At 34.3% G+C, this 20,891-nt stretch overlaps 4 protein-coding genes across 6 annotated transcripts; 2 read left to right on the top strand and 2 right to left on the bottom strand.

Moving 5' to 3' along the window:
* Positions 1-2,217: 2,217 nt before the first annotated feature.
* Positions 2,218-10,297, top strand: LOC103854721 (transcription factor MYB86-like). Of its 2 annotated transcripts, XM_033284552.1 has the most exons (9): positions 2,218-2,585; positions 2,671-2,800; positions 2,911-8,978; positions 9,068-9,144; positions 9,216-9,485; positions 9,570-9,626; positions 9,710-9,756; positions 9,838-9,878; positions 10,053-10,297. In XM_033284552.1, the coding sequence occupies exons 1-3, from the start codon at positions 2,453-2,455 to the stop codon at positions 3,656-3,658; spliced, it is 1,011 nt and encodes a 336-aa protein (XP_033140443.1). In that variant the 5' UTR covers positions 2,218-2,452; the 3' UTR covers positions 3,659-8,978; positions 9,068-9,144; positions 9,216-9,485; positions 9,570-9,626; positions 9,710-9,756; positions 9,838-9,878; positions 10,053-10,297. The 2 variants fall into 2 exon arrangements, with proteins under 2 accessions (XP_033140443.1, XP_033140442.1); XM_033284551.1 differs by having other exon boundaries at positions 2,911-9,144.
* LOC103854722 (heavy metal-associated isoprenylated plant protein 2) lies at positions 10,266-11,164 on the bottom strand. 2 transcript variants are annotated; one of them, XM_009131687.3, is made up of 3 exons: positions 10,969-11,164; positions 10,799-10,874; positions 10,266-10,716 (listed from the first exon to the last, which is right to left on the bottom strand). In XM_009131687.3, exons 1-3 carry the CDS (start codon positions 10,978-10,980, stop codon positions 10,427-10,429), a joined length of 378 nt encoding a protein of 125 aa, XP_009129935.1. In that variant the 5' UTR covers positions 10,981-11,164; the 3' UTR covers positions 10,266-10,426. The 2 variants fall into 2 exon arrangements, with proteins under 2 accessions (XP_009129935.1, XP_033140498.1); XM_033284607.1 differs by lacking the exon at positions 10,969-11,164 and having other exon boundaries at positions 10,799-10,952.
* A 661-nt stretch (positions 11,165-11,825) lies between these two features.
* LOC103854719 (probable germin-like protein subfamily 2 member 5) lies at positions 11,826-13,065 on the top strand. The gene is made up of 2 exons (XM_009131685.2): positions 11,826-11,962; positions 12,146-13,065. Exons 1-2 carry the CDS (start codon positions 11,848-11,850, stop codon positions 12,685-12,687), a joined length of 657 nt encoding a protein of 218 aa, XP_009129933.2. The 5' UTR covers positions 11,826-11,847; the 3' UTR covers positions 12,688-13,065.
* Positions 12,694-16,738, bottom strand: LOC103854720 (glutamate--tRNA ligase, cytoplasmic). Its single transcript, XM_009131686.3, has 6 exons — positions 16,483-16,738; positions 16,306-16,405; positions 15,652-15,805; positions 14,170-15,251; positions 13,168-13,635; positions 12,694-13,091 (listed from the first exon to the last, which is right to left on the bottom strand). Exons 1-6 carry the CDS (start codon positions 16,617-16,619, stop codon positions 12,867-12,869), a joined length of 2,166 nt encoding a protein of 721 aa, XP_009129934.1. The 5' UTR covers positions 16,620-16,738; the 3' UTR covers positions 12,694-12,866.
* Between the last annotated feature and the right edge of the window lie 4,153 nt (positions 16,739-20,891).

Raw genomic sequence — 20,891 nt, 5'->3', positions numbered from 1 at the left:
GACGAGACGTTCTGGTGAAAGGATTGGGTTGGGTGGTTGGCTCAGGCCAGAAGATCAGTGTCTGGAGCGAACCTTGGATGTCTCTAAGCTCCCCGCTTAGCCCAATAGGTCCCCCTACAAAGGAGAACAAAGATCTAGTGGTCTCAGATCTTATGGATCCAGTAACTCAATCTTGGAATCTCAATGCCATAAGAGCACACCTTCCTCAGTATGAGGACCAAATCAGGATGATCATCCCAAGCGCCTTTAATATGGAGGATGACCTTGTATGGCTCGCTTCTAAATCAGGAGAATATGCTACTAAATCAGGGTATGCTATGCTAAAGATCAATAATGTTGCGCCTAACCAGGACTTCAATTGGAAAGCTTGTATCTGGAATGTCAAAACTTCACAAAAACTTAAGCATTTCCTTTGGAAAATTAAGAATGGTGCTATCCCTGTTGGAGCTAACCTCTCAGCTAGAGGGATCATTGGAGACTTCAGGTGCAAGCGATGTGGACAACAAGAGACAGACATCCATCTCTTCCTTGACTGCCCTTTCGCTAGAAGTGTTTGGGATCTCACGCCGGTGCTGATCCCCCCATCCACTATTATTATAACATCGAGCACGCAACTTCTCCAACACCACGTTCGCATGACTAATCTACCTCCACTGGGGCTCTCAGATGCTGCCCTGTTCCCCTGGATCCTTTGGTATCTGTGGAGTGCAAGGAATAAGCTCTGTTTTGATAATGCTCTGCTCTCTGAACAGGAAGTGGTTACTGTGGCGATCAAGGAAGCTCGAGCTTGGCAAAACGCGCAACAATGCAAGAACCCGGCCTCAAAACCCCCCACATTGCTCAACAGTAAGTCCAGCCTTGTCAATGCGCCACCCATGGAACCTCAGTGTTTTGTGGATGCAGCTTGGAGTGTGACGACACAGTTTGGAGGGTCTGGATGGATCATTCATGATCCCCTAAGGGGTACTTCCCGCATGATGTCCTCAAACCGCAGCCATGTCGGCTCTGCCCTTATAGCAGAAGCCATTGCGGTCAAAACTGCTCTCATTGATGCAGTGTCGGTAGGGTGTAGATCGATCACCATCTGGTCGGACTCTAAAACCCTCATCTCAGCTATTTCTTCAAATGAGAAGCTCATCGACATCCAAAGCATTCTTCATGATATTAATATCCTCTGTAGATCCTTTGTCTCTATCTCCTTTAAGCATGTTCCTCGCCTTCGTAATGTTGAGGCTGATTCTCTAGCGAAATCAGCTTTGTATGAACTCATGAACGCAGTTTAAATTTTAATGCAAGTATGGTTTGTTCAAAAAAAAAAAGAAAAGTACCAAAAGTATTAATTTTCTTTGTCAAAACAAATTATATATCAACATTTCGTATTTTTTGTGTGGAGACAAATAATTTTAAGTTCGTTCAATGCTTCCATGGATATGAGACCGATGGCTTCCCTTTAGTATTTCTCTTCCTTCTGCTGATTATAGGAAATTCTGAATTTGGGTCATAGTATAGATATATATTTTTATACAACTCGGTATATTCGACGGAGCGAAACTCAATCGAGTGTTATCATGAATCCTATCCACCGGCGCCAAATTAAAGGCCATAGTATATTGTATCCTTGAACACTAACTTTTTGTCAACACTAGAATTAATAGTCATCTAATCAGCTGGAGAAATTAAGTTTTCTCTTTCTTTTTAAAAAAAAACAAGGGTGTGCATTCGTTTTATTTTAACCACTAAGTTTTATACTATTTTCGTTAGACAATACAGTTTTATTTTTGTTCTCCAAATCAAAATTCACTTTGTATTTAGGTTATTAAGTGGAGAACTAATTTTTTTAAGTATACTAATGGAAAGTACAACAAAAAAAATTAAGTATGTACGTTTATGTGTGTGAAAATTTATAAAACCACAGTGTAATAAAACGAGGGTAATAGTTTTTATAAATTTACGATAGAAATAGAATAATGTTAATTTGTTATTTAAATGTAGTCTTATAGATAAATTCTTGCAGCCAATGTATGACTTTATTTTTTATCTATATATTTAGAAAAAAATAATAAAAATTTACGATTTTTGATCTCTAAAATATTAACCACTTTTCTTTCTATTTTGTAAAGGAAACAAACAGTTTTCTACTAGGTTTTTAGTTCATCTCTTGTTTTTTTTTTCCTATATTGTGGTCCCATAAAAGGTGTCAATTATATCAAGCAAAGGATTATAAAAGTTTTACACCCGAAATCGCCAATCACATTTACTCTCATTTTATAATAATTTCTCCATCATCTTCCTTCCTCTATCACCTTATAGAACCTTCACATGTCATAATACTCCCTATATTTACAGCAATCTATAGCCTCTTTTCTCAAAAAAAGAAAAAATCAGTTGCTTCTTATTTCTTCATTACTCTTATATATCAATTGCTTCATTCATATGCATATTATATATAAGTATGAGAAGACATTCCTGTTGTTATAAGCAAAAGCTTAGAAAAGGACTTTGGTCTCCTGAAGAAGATGAGAAACTTCTCAATTACATAACTAGACATGGTCATGGCTGTTGGAGTTCTGTCCCCAAACTCGCAGGTTTGGTTTCATCATGTGCTCTTATATTTGAAAAGTTAAAGATATGTATTAAATGTTTATATTTATGGTTGGTATGATCATATAGGTTTACAGAGATGTGGAAAGAATTGTAGGCTTAGGTGGATAAATTATTTGAGACCAGACTTAAAGAGGGGAGCATTCTCTCAAGATGAAGAGAGCTTGATTATTGAGCTCCATGCTGCGTTAGGGAACAGGTTAATTAACAAATTAACAACAAATTTATATAGAGTTTTGAATACATATATAATAATAATGTAAAATTTGAAACATATTTCATTGTCTGAATCGATTTTGAATTGTGTAGATGGTCTCAGATTGCAACTAGGTTACCAGGAAGAACAGACAACGAGATCAAAAACTTTTGGAACTCATGTCTTAAAAAGAAGCTGAAAATAAAAGGCATTGACCCAACAACACATAAACCCTTAGTAAGCGACCTTCAAACTCTTAACGTCATAGATCAGAAGCTGACGTCATCAACTACTTCAGAAGTATCAAAGTCAACGAGTTTGATAATAAACAACCATGATCAGTCGATGGTCATCTCATCACAACCAGGTCCGTGTTGGTTCCCGGAGATCAAGACGACGGCTAATCAAAACGTTGCGTTTTGCTTCAGTTCAAGTACTACTACACCAACAGTTTTAGACCAGATGAGTTCAAATTTCAACCCTGTTCCAAACAATTGGGAGCTCAGCTACTGCAAAAACACAGTTCCATCTCAGAGAAACAGTATTTATAATGCTTTCTTTGGTAATCATTACACAGAAGCTAGTCAAATCATGAATAATAATAATAATCATGTAATGGATCCTCATTATCATCAAGACATGAAGTCATGGCCATCAGAGATTCTTCATTACACAGAACATAACCAAAGTTCAGAAACTGGTTTAAAAGCAGAAGTGAAGCCAGACATTGCCAAGTACTACTTGGGATCATCGTCATCACTAAACGAAAGCGCCGCGAGATTACTGCATAATGCTGAGGTTGATTTGTACGGTACAAACCTTCAGAAGCTTAATAACATGGCGTTTCATCAGAGCCTTTAGATTATTAACATGTGCTAGAGAGTGCCTAAATAGTGTTTTTTTTTTCATTTTCTATCCACGTTCACGGACCGGAGTTTATTTGATTGACATATATAAATATATATAATATTCTGCATGTATTTAATTAAGTATATATATGCTTTTTTTTTTACCAAGGTTGAGTTGGCCTAGTGGTAAAGGGGTTGCGGCTGTAACTTCCGCCACTTGGATTTAACTCACGGTGGAAAGGACTATTTACAATGCTTAGGTTCCTGGCAAAGAGGTGAAAACACCTTTTTTTATATATATGCTTTTGGCTGTGTAAATTTTCTCCTAATGTATTTTTCCGCGTGCTTAGATGTAGTTAATTTTTCATCTTATTCCTTGTCATGAGTTTGATCTTAATAGAGTGTCACGTTAATTTTTTTATATATCTTTCCTTGAGAAATGTTATTCACTGATTATAAAAAAATTTCAGAAAAAGAACAAACACAACCTAGAAAATAAAGTAAAAATGTCCCGGTCAAGATGGGCGGTGTTTTTCTTTAAGAAGAGGTTAATAGATCCTAACTTGGAGTGGGGACTTATTCGGAAAAGTGATTCCGGACAACGAGATGCATGCGTGAGCAATGAACCCACAAATTTGTACTATTAAACATATATTAACAAGTGTGCCTCATATTTTTTTCTTTGTTTTTTACATTACAAAGTATATCGACCGTATTTTCATTTATGAATATGATAATATCCATAAATTTAGAATATAATTCAATAAAATGATTTTGGAATATGTTTTGTAAAAGCTAGGAATTCACATATCTTAGAATTACTATTTAATCATTACGTTTACTATAGATATATGGAATATTAGAACTTATAATACTATAAGAAAGGATAAATTAATTTGACAAATAATCTAATTTTTGTTTAGTGTTAATGTTTTGTTTATGCATAAAATAAAGATTGTCATAAAATAAAAGATTATTATGTAAATAAAAAAAACTTGACATCAAAATGAAGTTGTGAATAGTGTTCCCTCAAATTTGATGGAATACTGTTCATATACTCATTTTTTCCCTCAAAGTGATGTACTATTGGAGATAAGTTTCCCTCATTTTTTGATGTTTTCCTTCATTTTGATGCACCATTGGAGATGTTCTTAACTCTAAACCATAAGTCTAGATTAGTTAACCCTTTAATAAAAGGGTTTTTAGTAATTAAACCCCTCAACTAAAGATTAATCGTAAAATAAACCTCCAACTAAAAATCTTATGAAATAAATCCCCAACTTTAATTATGTTAACATATATTATCCTCCGTTTAAAAAACCGTGATGGAGGGTGACATACATTAACGGTTTATAAGTTGAGGGTTTATAATGTTGAAAACTTAGTTGATGGTTTTTTTTACGATTTAAAAATAGTTGAGGGGTTTTATCACTAAAAATCATTAAATGGTTTACAAATTTATTATCATTTATACATTGTTTTAACATTGATATAAGCCTTTAAAACTAATTTATAAATTTTAATACATTAATTTATTATAAAATTAATTTATACATCCTAAATTAATAATTTTTAGTAATACTTACAACTTAATATAACTTCAAAATATTAAATAATTTCATATTTGGCAATAGTGATATAAAAAAATTTGTGTGTTTACGTCGTCATTGTCAAATATCAAAAAATTTAAAGTTTCTAAGTTATATTAAGTTTTAAGTAGTGTCGAGGATAATTCATCTATGAAGTCAATCTTTCTATTTAGAGTAGAACGCATTTTTTTCTATTTTCATGATTTCCGTCCTCCGACTCATACTTCCTCCTATCCCCCAAAAATAATGCATGATTATTTTTATTCTGATTGATTTCTGAACAAATACTTTATATTTTTGTTTTCTTGATCAATAAAATAATATATTTGATATATTATTTTTGATTTATTGTATTACTTTATGTTTCAGTAGAATCACGAAGAATGCTAGATTGTTTTATCCTAACAAGTAGCATAAATTGTAAAAACTTATAAAATCATTGTGAAACCTTATAAATCATATGTAAATGTATTAAAATATTTCTGAAGCTTTATAAATCAGTTATAAAGTAATTTTTTAAAAATTTATAAATTAGTTTTAAAGGTTTATATCAATATAAAACAATGTATAAATGATAATAAAGTTTTTAAACCATTTAATGACTTTTAGTAATAAAATCCGTCAACTATTTTAGAATCGTAAAAAAACCACTCAACTAAGTTTTCAACATTATAAACGTCAACTTATAAACTGTTAATGTATGTCACCCTCCGTCACGGTTTTTTAGACGGAGGGTAACATATGTTAACGAAATTAAAGTTGAGGGTTTATTTCACATAATTTTTAGTTGAGACTTTTTTACGATTAATCTTTAGTTGGGGAGTTTAATTACTAAAAACCTTTAATAAAACTTATTTTGGTCATTTTCTTTATTGAGAGTTATTTTTGTGAAAATAAACTAAAAAGCTATCCTAGAGAATTTCTTTTTTTTTTACTAAGAAGTTTTGGGTTTTACTAATTATTACTTTTTCTCTAGTTGATTGTAGACAGAAAAAATAATAGACGGTTAATTTTTGTCGAGTTTCAGAATTTGAAGTCAAGACCTGATATTTCTCTATCCCAAAAAACTTCTCTAGATTTAGCCGGTTTAGCTATTGAGATTGAATCATAAGTGAAAAATGTGTGAATGAAACATTTCATACCTCAGAATGGATCGAAGTCCATATCTTTGTGTCTCCTTTAGAAAGAGTGATAAAAATGTGCTTCACTTGTGAACAGTTCTCATACTCATTGTTTTTACTTCTCAAAATCGATTTCCCACAGTTTTGAAAACGACGTGTGAGAATAGGAAGATGTAATATGCAAAACGAGGAGAGAGCATGTGAAAGACCAATTGGAGTTCAAAGTTTCCGTGCATGAAAGAAGACTAATTTACACATACTTGTTTCTTAATTTTTTGAACTAAATATATATTTTTGTAACAAACTTAATACATTTCTTTATAGTTGATTTTCAAATCATATTTTGTTTCTGAGATCGTCATTCATCAGTTTATTTTAGAAATACAAAATTGATAAAATTATAAATGACCATAAGCTTTTTACAAGTCTAATACACTCAGTGTCTAGGAAATTAACATAACAATTGAAAGTTCCACAAACTAGTCTAGGTTTCGATTTATGGTCATCGTTTACATAAGAAGAAAGAAGTCATGGGGGTAGAAGGGACCCTTGATCTTGTACGATGGTGAATACGTAATTCGAAGGTGTGTATGTACTCTTCTGACAATATCCCAAAATAATTCACATGAGGGCAGCTTTTGGGTTGGTGTTTTTTTGGTGGTGGACCAAAAGTCCTATGCTTGGGACCCTTGTTGCTGATACAGTGTTGATAAAACTAGAAAAGCCATGCAAAAAGCTAATGTTTAACAAAGAAAAATGTCGTTACATTCAAGATTTTATTACTAGTTAATTAGGACATATCAGTTTAAGTGCCTAACCCCAACCAACTTGTCAGTTAAACAAGAGTAACGTAAAAATGTGCATTGATGAAAATTTTGACATGCTATAGCCTTAAAATGGTGATGATGGTCATGATCATGGACTTATTGAATATCTGTGTATCGAGCCTTATATGAAAATGATGTGACTGAGCAATTATACAGTTTTTTTTTTCGTAAACCAAAATCAAAAGAAGAGATGAAAGTTGCATATATTGTCGGCTATTATTTGAAAGACTGACGCCTACGGCTTCTCTTTATCTTGCTCTCTTTGATAATTGATAAGGAAATGCCTATATTTTCGGTCCGACTCTATTAATTCTTCAAATTTATGATGATATATTTTAGTTTAATTCTAATATATTGATGATTCTTTGTTTCTTTTTATATTTTTCATTTCAAGTATCAATAGAGACAAAGCGATGTCATACAAAGCCAAAAAGACCATTCTTTTAATATTTCCTCCAAAGTTGATTAATTGTTGAATGAGAATATAAATACAGAGACTCTCTAGAATTTTCAAAAGCAAACGTTTATGACTTGATCATTTTTATTTTGAAGACTTGTAAAAAAGGAATTTTCTTATCCTTACACCTCATAATTTGCATGTGAGCCAAAATAATCGAGGCCCTACTTTAATCATAATATTCATTTCTATATTAGAATCAGAAAAAATATCACTATAGCTCTATTGTTTTATTCGATCATTGTTGTTTTAAGTTTCTCAACTTGTCTTTAAAATAAAAGAGCATATATATATGTGTGTATGGGGTTGTTTTTGTATCATATTTTTCAGAAGGATCGTTGTCGTTTTAAGATGGAGTTAACGATAACGTAAACAAAAATCTAGCTTATTGATAAAGACAACGGTGTGGTGGTGTCAAGGCAATATTATAAAGTTGCATTATCAATCAACCAGTCATGGGGGCTTGATATTTAAAACGCGAGAGTACTATAATAAAATCTTTGAAAACAAACATTTCGTACGATAACAATGATATTCGAATTAATATTATATTTTCAAACTTAATTACATATAATTCACATAAAATGTTTTGGCTACAATACAACAACCAAAACCTATATATGAATTGATCAAACTTGTTGAAATATTTTCAAAAACATATCTTTTCATATTGGACTTAATTAAAACTTACATCAAATTCATATTAAAGCTCCAAAAAAGAAACAAAATGTGTTTAATTTACGGGGGAAAAAACTTGGGTTAGACAAACTTAAAATTTCATTTGAACTGTGTTGGTTATCAACACTACTTTTAAAATGATTATGTTCAGAGTCGGTTCTTATGGAAAAATATCAAAATAAAACTACCAATAAAAAGTTATAACCTCAAACATTTGTGTTTGAAACATTCAGAAGAACTGTGTGTATGCAGTTGCATGTTTTGAACACGAGTACTTTTAATATTGGTCATAGTCTTAAACTCTTTTTTTTTCTTTTCCTTACTGGCATATATTATAATGACTACAATACAAATAATTTAACAATAAAAATTTATTAATCAGGGAACTCGAGTACATTTTCCTTTGCTCAATCTCCATATGATTTTTAACTAAAAGATCACTCGCCACAGGACGACATCGATCTCTTAATTAGAATATTTACATATTTCCTCCAAAATAAGTCCAACAAAGGACCAAAACTCTTTGACTAACCAAGAGAATGCATAGCCCATGGGCCTAAACTACTTTAAAGCCCACACCTAGTGAATCGATTATGTTGTAGATTGTGGTGGGGAGAACTGGGACTGAGATGCTTACCAATGAAGCTGGTGAAGTCACTAGGTTACTCTATCATGTGTTACCCTGTTTGTGTCTTTTAGCATTTGTGTTCTTATGTTAATGTGTTGTCTCCTGTTTGTGTAATGTTGTAGCCATTTGCAAGGGATGTTTAATGGAACAGTCCGTCTTCTTGAAGCTGGAATCAAGCCTGTGTAAATCTAGCTAAACGGTAAGCTTTTAGTATCTTGAGTGCTGCACAAATGAGTTTTGCTTACTATGTTGGTAACCTTCTTGGTTCAGGTACTCGAAGAGAGCAGATGCAACTGCGGATTTGACTGGTGCTATTGAGGATTGTCAGCCGTGCTTGCCTTTAGTTTCTATACCATCCACTTCGAAGCAATTGAATCTAGGACTCTTGATGATACCTTGTGTAATTCTCCACTCTTTAGGTGACAAAACAACACAGTGCACACGCCCCAAAGAGACTGATAATTGAAACTGCTCAATTTTCGAAAGAGGAGACTGATGCTTTTGTATACATACAGGCCACTTCCGAAGCTGAAGCGCAATGTGCTGCACTTTGCAAAACCCATTTAGATTCTTCAGGAAGATAATTTTAGTTACCTCAGATTTCTTTCTTCTTCTTTGCCACAGGGTATAGTTCAGTTTTTGGTGAATGAAAATGGATTCAACATAGATAGAGTAACCAAGGTAATGTTATTCATACTTTGTTCTGCATCACCATACAGGTTCAAATCGTTTATTCTTGTCATTTTTTTTTATTTTTTATATAGGCTGTAGAGAAAATCAAATCTGCAAAGAACAAATACTCACAAGGAAGGTTTGCACCTTTCAAACAAATGAGTGGTGAACTTAGGTTGTAACTCTCCTTCCATTCATTTCTCTATGAAACATTTCGCAGGCTGGAGTCGTTTTTCAAGCCAGTTGCTAACTAAGAGAAAGGTTTGTCTAATTGAACCCATTAGTTCTTAAGATCCTCTCTTTTGACTTGTAAATGAGTGAAACTATCTTGCATATCAGTGGGATCATTAAAGCATTCTAGTTTGTGTTTCACATGTTTCTGGATATACATAGTTCATTTGGTGCTTGACAAACTGTTTCTTATTTGGTAATTAGGAAACCCCAGAGAGTAACACTAAAGGAGCAGCAATAAGAAAGCCAAGGGAGGTGGTGGTGGGAGGAAGAAGAAGTAAGTCACATTCCAAGTTGTTATCAAGCTGAAGGCTGTGTAAGTTAGTAGATAATCTACTGTGATGATTGTTCCCAAGTTTTAGCAGTCTATTTGCTTTTTGTTTTTTTCTCTGTTTCTGTAACCATTGTAAAAGCACATCTACATGTTAAATTATATATTTTCAATAATATTTTAAGCCTTGGTTCAGCTAATAACAAAGATTCATTACAGGAAGAGAAACAAAAATTATGAAACATGATAACAGGAGAAACACTTTGTCTTGACCACAAAGAGCAGGAAATGAGATGGAAAGAGCTTATCAAACAATGGTGCAGCCGCTTCCGCTTTCGTAGGTGCTAACTGATACCATGTCACGGGTATTGTAGTTGTAGTATGGAAGGTCACATGTATTGTTATAGTATGGAAGGCAAGGCTTGCAACACTCTGGCTTCTTTTCTGGTTTGGCCTCTGGAGGTTTTGGTGGTCCAATGTTGACTACTACTGGATTCTGTTTGATCTTCCTAAGCTGTTCTGCAATGCAGATGGGATCCATTGTACCCACCACTGTTAGCAAGCTCTTCTCTTCATCCAGTACAACCTGATTCACACCTGCATTCAAAATCTCAGTCTTTATACAATTATATCCGTGGATTTGTTAACACTTCTTTTAAGAAAAAAAAAAAAGCAATACCTTCTAGCTCTGTGACAGCTTGCATGATTTGGTTTTTGCATTTTCCACAGTTGATGTCCACTTGCATCTCGACTTTCTGCTCAAAACCAAACCAAATAAAACCGAATGAGTTATGACAAGAAACCATATGGCTTTCATATTAGTAGGTATGATCATGTTTCTTTTTTTACCTTAACCGTCATGATGGAGAAGATTAATGGGGAAGAATATATGATTTAGAAATATGATTAGAGGAGAGGAAACTTAGAAACATATATAGAGTTTTGTCTCTTGATGTTCTCATCATTTCTCAACATCTTCCTTTAATAGAAGAAGCTTCTCTGTAAAAGTTTTGAGAAGCGACTTGACTTTTAAATAAGCCTTTTCATCCCACACTTTTTGCGTCAACGAACTCATTGGTACCTGTATACATAAGTGATACATGTGTTTACATATAAATTCATTAATATATGTACATTTGAGTTATTAAATTATAGTTTTTCTTGGTGAGACTTACCTGGTTGATGATATATAACATCTACTATGGTCTCAACTTGAACATGTGGTTTTGTTAAAGAGGCAAGTTGCTAGTCCTCAGTGTATATCCATTTGTAATTGACCCTTTATTTTATATTTATTAACATATTAGTATGTTGTGACACAATGACATTTTAACAGAAAAATCTCTGTCGGCCTTTACTAAGATTGAACTTATATAAAGAAATAACCAGCCAACTTCCACATTTTCTATTTATTTGTTGGAACAAGTTATTATTTTGAATTTGGTGATTTGGACTTTTGTAATTACCAGGAGGATGACAAGTTATTTCCAATGAAACAACCCTCTGTTAATCACACAACTAACCTACATATTAACAAACAACTAATTGTCTAAGTTAAGGCCTAATTACACCTTTCACAATTAGTCTAAAAATAAACATTCAAAGACTCAGGACTTATAAGAACATATAATTTTAAAGATTCTCCATCCGTTGATTTATTCTTAATTATAAACACTCATCTTCAAGAAGAAGCTCTTTTTTTTCAGAAGATAAACAATAACAACAACAATGGCGTCAGTAGCGACCCATATAGTTGTTGTTGTTACCATGTTGGTCTCAGCCATGGCCGTAGCTTCAGAGTCCAACATGCTTCAAGATATTTGTGTAGCTGATTTGTCCAATGGTATTTAATTAATTTTGTTTTATATTTTTAAACTCCTGATTACATTTCATATAACAAATCATTTTTCCTGTGTTTCAATTTCCACAGCAAAATATTATTTTCAAAATTAATATTTTTCATTTTTTTATTTGGTTATATTTCCTATTTTTAACATTTTCTTTTTTCCATCTTTGACTAATGAAGCCGTCAAGGTCAACGGATACACATGCAAGGACGGAACACAAGTAACACCGGAAGACTTCTACTTCCAAGGCTTAGCCTCCCCCTCCGCCGCTTCCAACACCTCCACGGGAGCCATAGTAACCGGAGCCACCGTAGAGAAGCTACCAGGACTCAACACACTCGGCCTCTCCATGTCCCGCATAGACTACGCACCAAACGGCCTAAACCCACCGCACGTCCACCCACGCGCCTCCGAGATCATCTACGTCCTAGAAGGTCAGCTCTACGTCGGCTTTGTAACAACCGCTGGAAAACTCGTCGCCAAATACGTTAACAAAGGAGAAGTCTTCGTTTTCCCCAAAGGACTTTTACATTTTCAGAAGAACATTGCTAAGTCTGCTCCAGCTTCTGTAATAGCAGCTTTTGATAGCCAGTTGCCTGGAACACAGTCGCTTGTGTCCTCTCTCTTTGGTGCTCTTCCTGAAGACATTCTTGTTAAGTCTTTCCAGTTCAAACCCAAACAGGTTAAGAAGATCAAGTCCAGATACCAACCCAAGAAATGAGACAAGAACAGAACACAACACAATCTTTCTTCTTCTTTGTTTTGTTGCTCCATTGTAATAAAAGATGTACTTAAAACTAAAAGCAAAGAAGATTCTTGTCTTAAAACAGATATTTCTTTTTTAGCAAATTCCTTAATACAAGTTTCATAAAATGTGAAGAAGAATCAATAAGAGTTTCTTCAATTAGCAGCCAATGGCTGGTGTTGCCTTCCATCTGGGATTGAGAACAAGACGATAGGTTTTGAAGACTTGACAAACGGCACATCACATCTGTAATAGCCTTTCCTCTCAAGCTGAATCACATCACCACGCTGCAGGTTCCTCATATTGGAATCACCAAGTGCCGACGTTTCCTTCTTCGTGTAAGGATTCACAAAAGCAGCAACCTCATCATCTTCCTCCAGCTGTGTTTGCAGCAAACCAAAAACACATCAGTGATTCCAAGAGTAGAAACAATAGACATCATCAACAGATTCTTACCTTCTTCTTGGTGATTAAATAATCAAAGTCTGTCAAAGTGAGCTTAACCAACTCATTAGTCTCCGGAAGCCACGTGAGCTTCAGCTTAGTAGTCTTCACAGAGCCTTGAAGATTCAGAACGCCTGACAACGCAGTGACACGACCCTCCTCGTCCTTTGTGACTTCCTTCACAATGGCGTTTCCCCAATCCATCAAAGTCACTTCCTCGTTAACAGAGATGGCACTCGCATCAGCTCCCTCAATCCATATCCCCTTGGTGAAAGTGGTTGCCTTCTCTCCAGCGCCTTCAAACTTCTTGTGCTTTGGTATCATCCGGACAAACGGCTCATCAGGACCATCGGTTAGTGTCAACAGCACACGCCTCTCTTCGATCACAGCCGTATGTCTAGGACACACAGGGTCAACTATCTTCTTGTTAATAGTCCAGAGCTTGTCCCATTCCATCAAGTTTAGATTCTTTGAAGCACCCTGGAAACATTAATAAAAACATAATTGTTATTACAGAACATCAAGTTTAAATATTTGATTTATGCTACTCAAATTGATTTAAACTGTTCTAAATAGGTAACAAACAATTTAAAATGGGTTTAAATCAATCTAAATTGGTTTAAATCAAGCAATGATGTTAGTTCAAATCCAAAAATTTGTCTAATTCTTTCTTTTTTGTAAATCTAATTTTTATAATTCATCTAAAATTTATAATTAAACAACACTAAAATATCTAATGTTAGTTAAAATCCAAAAATTTGTCTAATTCTTTCTTTTTTGTATATCTAATTTTTATAATTCATCTAAAATTTATAATTAAACAACACCAAAATATCTATAATATAAATGTAAAATATATGAAAAAATAAATCAATAATTTGTTAATCGGTCTATGTCCAAATAATTTGATTAGTAGCTAGTCCTCTAGTAAACACCTAACTATTGATGAAAACATAATTGTTATTACAGAACACTTAAAAGAGACATAAAAACAAAGAGAAGTAAAATGTTTACCTGTTCTAGAATGAACTGAATCAGTGCCTCGATTTTCAAACCTCTACGAACAATCCCTTGCACCGTAGGAAACCGTGGATCATCCCACCCACCAACCAACCCTTGCTGAACAAACCAGAGAAGCTTCCTCTTACTAAGAAGCGTGTAAACCAGATTCAACCTACTAAACTCATAAATCTCAACTCTCCTCAACCCCATATCCTCCAAAACCTTATAGTACTGAGCATTCCTATCATGATACTCACTAGACCGAAGCGCATGCGTTATCCCTTCAATGGAGTCCACAAAGGGACAAGCGAAGTCATACGTCGGATAGATCTTGTACTTGTCCCCTATACGGTGGTGAGACATAGGGTTGCAACGGTAGTAAACAGGGTCACGCATGGCTTTGTTGGGGTCTTGCATGTCCAGCTTCCCGCGGACGCAGCACTGCAACCCTCTCACGCTTCCAGAGATCATCTCTCGCCAGAGGTTCAGATTCTCCTCGATGGTATGGTTCCTGCATTTGGAATCTATCCCGTCCATCCTCTCCTTCTGCATCTGCTCCCTCGGCGTGTCGTCCACGTAAGCCTTCCCCTCGCGCATGAGCTTCTCGGCCATGGCCATCAGGTCGGGGAAGTAGTCGGAGGTGTAGGTCACGCGGTCGTACTTGATCCCCAAGGTACCGATGTCCTTGACGAGGTTTTCGACGAACTCGTTGCTCTCCTTGGCGGGGTTGGTGTCGTCGAAGCGGATGATGACTTCTCCTTGGTACCGCTCGGCGAAGTACTTGTTGAGAAGGGCGGCCTTGGCGTGGCCGATGTGGAGGTAGCCGCTTGGCTCTGGAGCGAACCGGAGTTTGACTTTTCCGAGTTCTGCTCCAGGCAAGTCCACTTCAGGCTTTCCTTTGTCGTTAGCGTTGTCTGCTTGTTGGTCCTTGGTCCTTGGTGCAGCAGAAACAGTCTTCCCTGAAGGCTTCTTCGCAGTATATGAAGCTAGCTTGTTGAGAGGCTCTGCGTACTCTAGCGATATTGAGTTGAACCATCTGACCAAGTTCTGATACTTTTTAGATTTTCTCAAACTCTCCCATCTTGGACCGGATCCTGATAACAGTGTGTTAGAGACTGTAACTAATATTCAAGAAATGGCAGATTATGCATCAAACTTTAACGAATTATTTATTCATTTATTATATATATTTAGTAGATATTTTAATGTTTAGATTTTATTATAAAATTATTTTGATGAATTATAAAACTTAGATATAAAAACGAAATCAGACAAATTTGTGGACTTATACTAACATTTTTACTTGATTTAACCGACCAATTCAGATTGTATTAGACCAACTTAGATCTATTTTAACCGATTTAGAATAGCTTAAACCGATTTAATCCGCTTAAATTGGGTTTTAAAAAGAGCTATGAACGATTTGGACTGATTTTTAGAACATTGCATAATGCAACTAACGAACTATGTTCAAGCAAGATGATGGATACATACCAGCAAGAGCTGACCAAACAGCAACATCGGCGATGGAAAGAGAATGACCAACAAGAAAGGTGCCACTTTGAAGGTAGTTATCAACACGTGTACAAGCATTCTCAAACTCTGAGCCAGAGGAGAAGACAGAAGCATAATCTACCCACTCATCAATCTGCAAAAGAAACATAATAAAGGTTGAGACTTTATACAAAAAATCTACAATGAAAAGAAGACACAAAGTAAATCAAAAACTACAATGAGAAAAAGAAACAGAGTAAAGGCTGAGACTTTACAACAAAATCTACAATGAGAAGAAGAAGAAACAGAGTAAAGGTTGAGACTTTTTAAACAAAATCTACAATTAGAAACAGAGTAAAGGTTGAGACTTTAAAACAAAATGTACAATGAGAAGAAGAAACAAAGTAAATCAAAATCTACAATGAGAAGAAGAAGAAACAGAGTAAAGGTCGAGACTTTAAACAAAAAAACTACAATGAGAAGAAGAAACAGAGTAAAGGTTGAGACTTTTTAAACAAAATCTACAATTAGAAACAGAGTAAAGGTTGAGACTTTAAGAACAAAATCTACAATGAGAAGAAGAAACAGAGTAAAGGTTGAGACTTTGTCCATTTTTAACAAATTTCTACAATGAGAAGAGTTCGTGTTTGAGACCTGTGAAGATTCGAAGGCATCGTGGCCGTAAAACCCAGGAAGAGACTTCGCTGATCGACCAACGTATCGGAGAAGAACTGATGTCCCACTCAGCTTCCGCCTAAATCAAGACAAAAAAAAAAGGGTTTTTAGTTTCAAAGAGAAAGAAGGAATCAGATTGGGGAAAAGAGGGAGTACCCGTCGGAGAAGACGAAAGTAGGGACGGTGGTTGCGGCGGAGGAGTCGATGGTTACCGGAGAGGATGAGAGGGAGAGAGCAGCGATTACTGAAAGTGGTGGAGAGTCCGGTGGGAAAGAGAGCTTGATCCCTTCCATCTTCTTGTTCCTTTGTGTTTGTGAGATGAGGGGCGGCGACAAAACCGATTAAAAAAAAAAAGACAGTCTTTTGGGTCTTAGGACTAGGTTTTAGAAGTGGAGAGCGGTCCTGACTTTATAAGGACCCAGAAGCTATTTCAAAACGTAAAACCGGTAATGATCCCACCCACAGATCGAACTCACGCTGTTAGATTCCAAATTAACTAATAATACCACTAGGCTACAGAAACAGTTTGGAGATTATCAGGGCCGGGTCAGAATCTATCCCAACTTGGATTGAATTATAAGTTTTCTTTACACAAAACAGAGTAATTGCCATTCCTAATGTTCAATGTATTGAGTTGATTACAAGTTTTTCAAATTTGTGTTACTTTTTAACCACTAGAGTCCATAAAGTATCAAACTTTACATTATTCATCCCAACTTGTGTTGAATTTAGTCTTCTTTAGACAACGAGAAATTGGCTTTTACCTAATGCTCAAAATAATCTTTCAGATATTTCTACAAGAAAGAGAGACGTCACATGTTTTGATTTCATTAGTAGACCACCACTGTTTCCTTGCAATACTTAGCTCATTTCTAATAGCGGTTGTAGTTGTAGGTAACAGTGTTAGGCAAGCATGTATCATGTATGCTTCAATCTCATATGGAGTGTGACTACTATATCCTTTTGGTTATGACTATTTTTCATGTATCAGTGTTTGTTTTCAAGAGAGTCGACGAATCAGAACTGAATCCACATAGTTTTCTTTTTTTGTCAGCTACCCATTTAAAACTAGATCAATAGGTGGTCGGACGAGCTGATTCTCCACAGAGCACCTCCGTCTGGCCGGGTATGATCTACATGGAAATAAATATAGCCTTTGGACCTTACTTCTTTTGCTAGCGAGTCCGTCCGATTATTCTTACTCCGAGGAATATGGGACACACTCACATCCTCGAAATCCTCCTGTAATCTCTGGAACATCTCGGGCTCTGACGTGAATGTTGGCCAATCCAGCGTGCAAGGCTGAGAGGCTCCTACTGCATGCCCGTAGTCCGAAATATTCAGAACCCATTTGATCCTTAAGACTCCACCCTAAGCCATTGATACTGTCATTATCGATCCATGACGCATCAATTTGACAGGTAGGGATTTGAGGTATCCAAGGGGGCACTGTCTCAATCTCTATATTAGGAGGATGACGTAGGAGGATCGTCATGATCCTCGCTTGCCTCCTCCTTTTTGTTAGCGTTCGTCCAATATTCTGCCTCAAAAGACGCGTGTTGGAGAGTGTCGATCGAGGATACGACTTTCCCATTAAAAAGTTTGTCGTTCCTCGTCTTCCAAATGTACCAACAGATCCAAGGGAAAATATCGAATTTTGGTCTTAGTGGAGCCACCACTTTTCTCTTCCAAAACAGAAAGTTCATGTTTTGGTATATAGATGTACTCGGGAAGTAACCCGGAAGGGACGGATAGTCCGATAAACTCCAAACCTACAAGGATGGGGGACATTCAAAAAGAAGATGATTAATCGACTCCACTGGACCAGCACATCTAGGACAAATCCTAGCGGTGCCAAGGTGTCGATAAGTGAGCCTCTATGCCGCCGCCACACTGCCCGAGATAGCCTGCCACAAAAAATGTTTCATCTTACTCGGAGCTTTTATCTTCCACACATGGCTCTGAAGGCTCGTGATACTCGATTCTAAAACCGCTTCATGTGTAAGACTCAGCTTGGTCGATCGGAGTAGGTCATAACCGGTTTTAACTGAATACACTCCTGATTTTGTGTGGTCCCAAACATATCCATCCGGAGTAAGAGAGTGAAAATGTTTTAACTCAAATATCAAAGAGATATCATTTTGGTGAAAGAATTCCCGTAAAAGTTGTATATCCCACTCATTGGTATCATTCCTAATAAAAGACTAAACAAGAAGTTGGGGTAGTCTGTAAACAATGTGGTCAGCAGGTCTAGGTGGTCGAGCCACTGAGTCTGGAACCCAAGACTCACTCCAAATCCTTGTATCTCGACCCGTACAAATAGTTTTTTGTAAACCCGATATGAGTAAATGTTTGGTTAAGTGTTTACTTTAGGGAAGATGAGCATTTGAACTGAATTAGTGTTGGTTGATACCGTTGTAAATATATTAAACTATTTCGGTTACTGATTCACATTAATTATATGATTTGGTGTTAGTCACTTATTTTCAAATTTAATTTGTAGAGAACTAGGGCTCATGCATCTATTGATAAATGTTCTTTTGGTGATTTGTCTTTTGGTAATTTTCGATCAAAGTTATCTCAAAAAAAAAAAATTGTATAATTTCACTTTCGTGATTATACCATAAAATATAGAGTGACTCCTCTACTTTTTAAGATAAATGTTTATAGATCAACCAGAATCATACATTGTGATGATTTTCCATAAGAGTTAACAAATAATTATTTCAAAGGATTTAAAAAAAAATCTTGGAACGTCAATAGGAAAAGAAATTTTTAGTCAATGTATTTTCTATATCATATTAATTTTTTTATTGATGTGTCCTATTTATGATATGTTTGTTCACGAGTTCTTCTTTCTAATGTCGGCATGTCTTAGTGAGATTATATGGAGTGTGAACTTCCTAATTATACATAAGTTCAGTCCCTTGATCAGTTGAATATGCACTTAACATTAAATTTTAGACACTTCTGGTTTTTTAATATGAGATTTTCTGCATTAGTGTATCAAAAGATAACTTGCAGGACAAGAAGTAAAGCTTGTGGACCAAATATGAGTGATGTAAAGTCGATTCACTATTGAGCAACCAACACAAACATATACTTTTGATCTTTCTCACAAATGTTGCTAAGCATTCAACAAAGTAGAAAGGACTCGCTCTTCCCACTTGCTGTCACAGTTTCATCATTCTTCTGTTCTTGATCTCTTTTTTTGGTATATATATATACAAAGTCAAAATCTTAGCCAGTGAGAAGAGAGAATGAGATTGGGTTAGAAACTCTTATTGATTCTTCTTCCCATTTAATGATAGTTGTGTTGAGAATTTGCTTTTTAAAAAAAAAAATCTCTGTTGAGATAATTTTTATCATATAAATGTATAATTTTGATATATCGTAAATGTTTTAAATATATGATTTACATTTTAGGGTTATATATATTTTGTAACTCTGTAATCTTTGGTTAGGTTTATTATTCGGCATTATTTATATATAATTATTTTTTATACATTTTACTTTGTTATTAATTGTTATTATATACTAATATATTTTTTAGTTCGGTGAAATAAATTCATAATATAAAATAATCAAATAGAGAAACTCCTTCAGTATATATATATTTTTAAAATTTCTACAGTTTGCATACACTACATTTTAAATTTTTATTTAGTTATACTATAGAAAGTATATTTTTCAGGACAATTTATAATGTCATGTTGTGTTTAAAGTATATTTTAGCATTTTTATTATTTTAGTATATTGTATACATAGAACATCTATCATATTATGTTAGTATATTATATTAATTTTAGTATATTATATTTTAAAAAGATGACAAAATCATATTATTTTAGTATATTATAGTAATTTACCAATTCAATATAATTTTCATTTTAATTCATATATTACCAATTATAAAATTTATAAAACAGCTTATAATTTTATTTTTGTAATAAAAGTTTGTTAAAATTTATTTTTAATAATAATATATTAATAAATTACGAAAATAATCATGCATTACTTTAAAAATATATTTAAAAAATTTAGTAAGATTTTGTTAAATATTTCTCTAAAAGATTTCATAATAACTAAAAGTAAATAATAGGCGATGATTGTTTTGTTAGTTTTTAGATTTTGGTTTTTGGATTTTTTTTTTTTAGTTTATAGATTTTAGATTTTAGATTTTAGTTATTGATTTTGCATTAGAAACCCATAACATATGGATTTTGGTTTCTATGAGTGAAATTGTATAAAAGTTAAAATATGGTTTCCCTAAAAAATAAGAAATCTATTTTACCAAAATTCTTGATTGGAGAAGAAGTAGATTCTACAAAAACAAAAACAAAAACCAAAATCTAATCTAGAATCTGCAAACAATCAACCTCTTAAACTACAATTAAAATTGATTTAATATTAATATCTTTATAATTATTAAGAATTTTTAGAAGTGTTGTATATTTAATAGATAATGTGAATAATTAAATAGAGATAATTGACGAAATGGACCTAGTATAATTTTTTATAGTAGATAAAAATTGTACTTCTCTTTTAATAGAGAAGATGAAACA

The sequence above is a fragment of the Brassica rapa genome, chromosome A02, assembly GCF_000309985.2.
Source record: "Brassica rapa cultivar Chiifu-401-42 chromosome A02, CAAS_Brap_v3.01, whole genome shotgun sequence".
NCBI lineage: Eukaryota > Viridiplantae > Streptophyta > Magnoliopsida > Brassicales > Brassicaceae > Brassica > Brassica rapa.
Note: the sequence above shows the minus strand (reverse complement) of the source record. Positions and strands in the feature narration are given on the sequence as shown.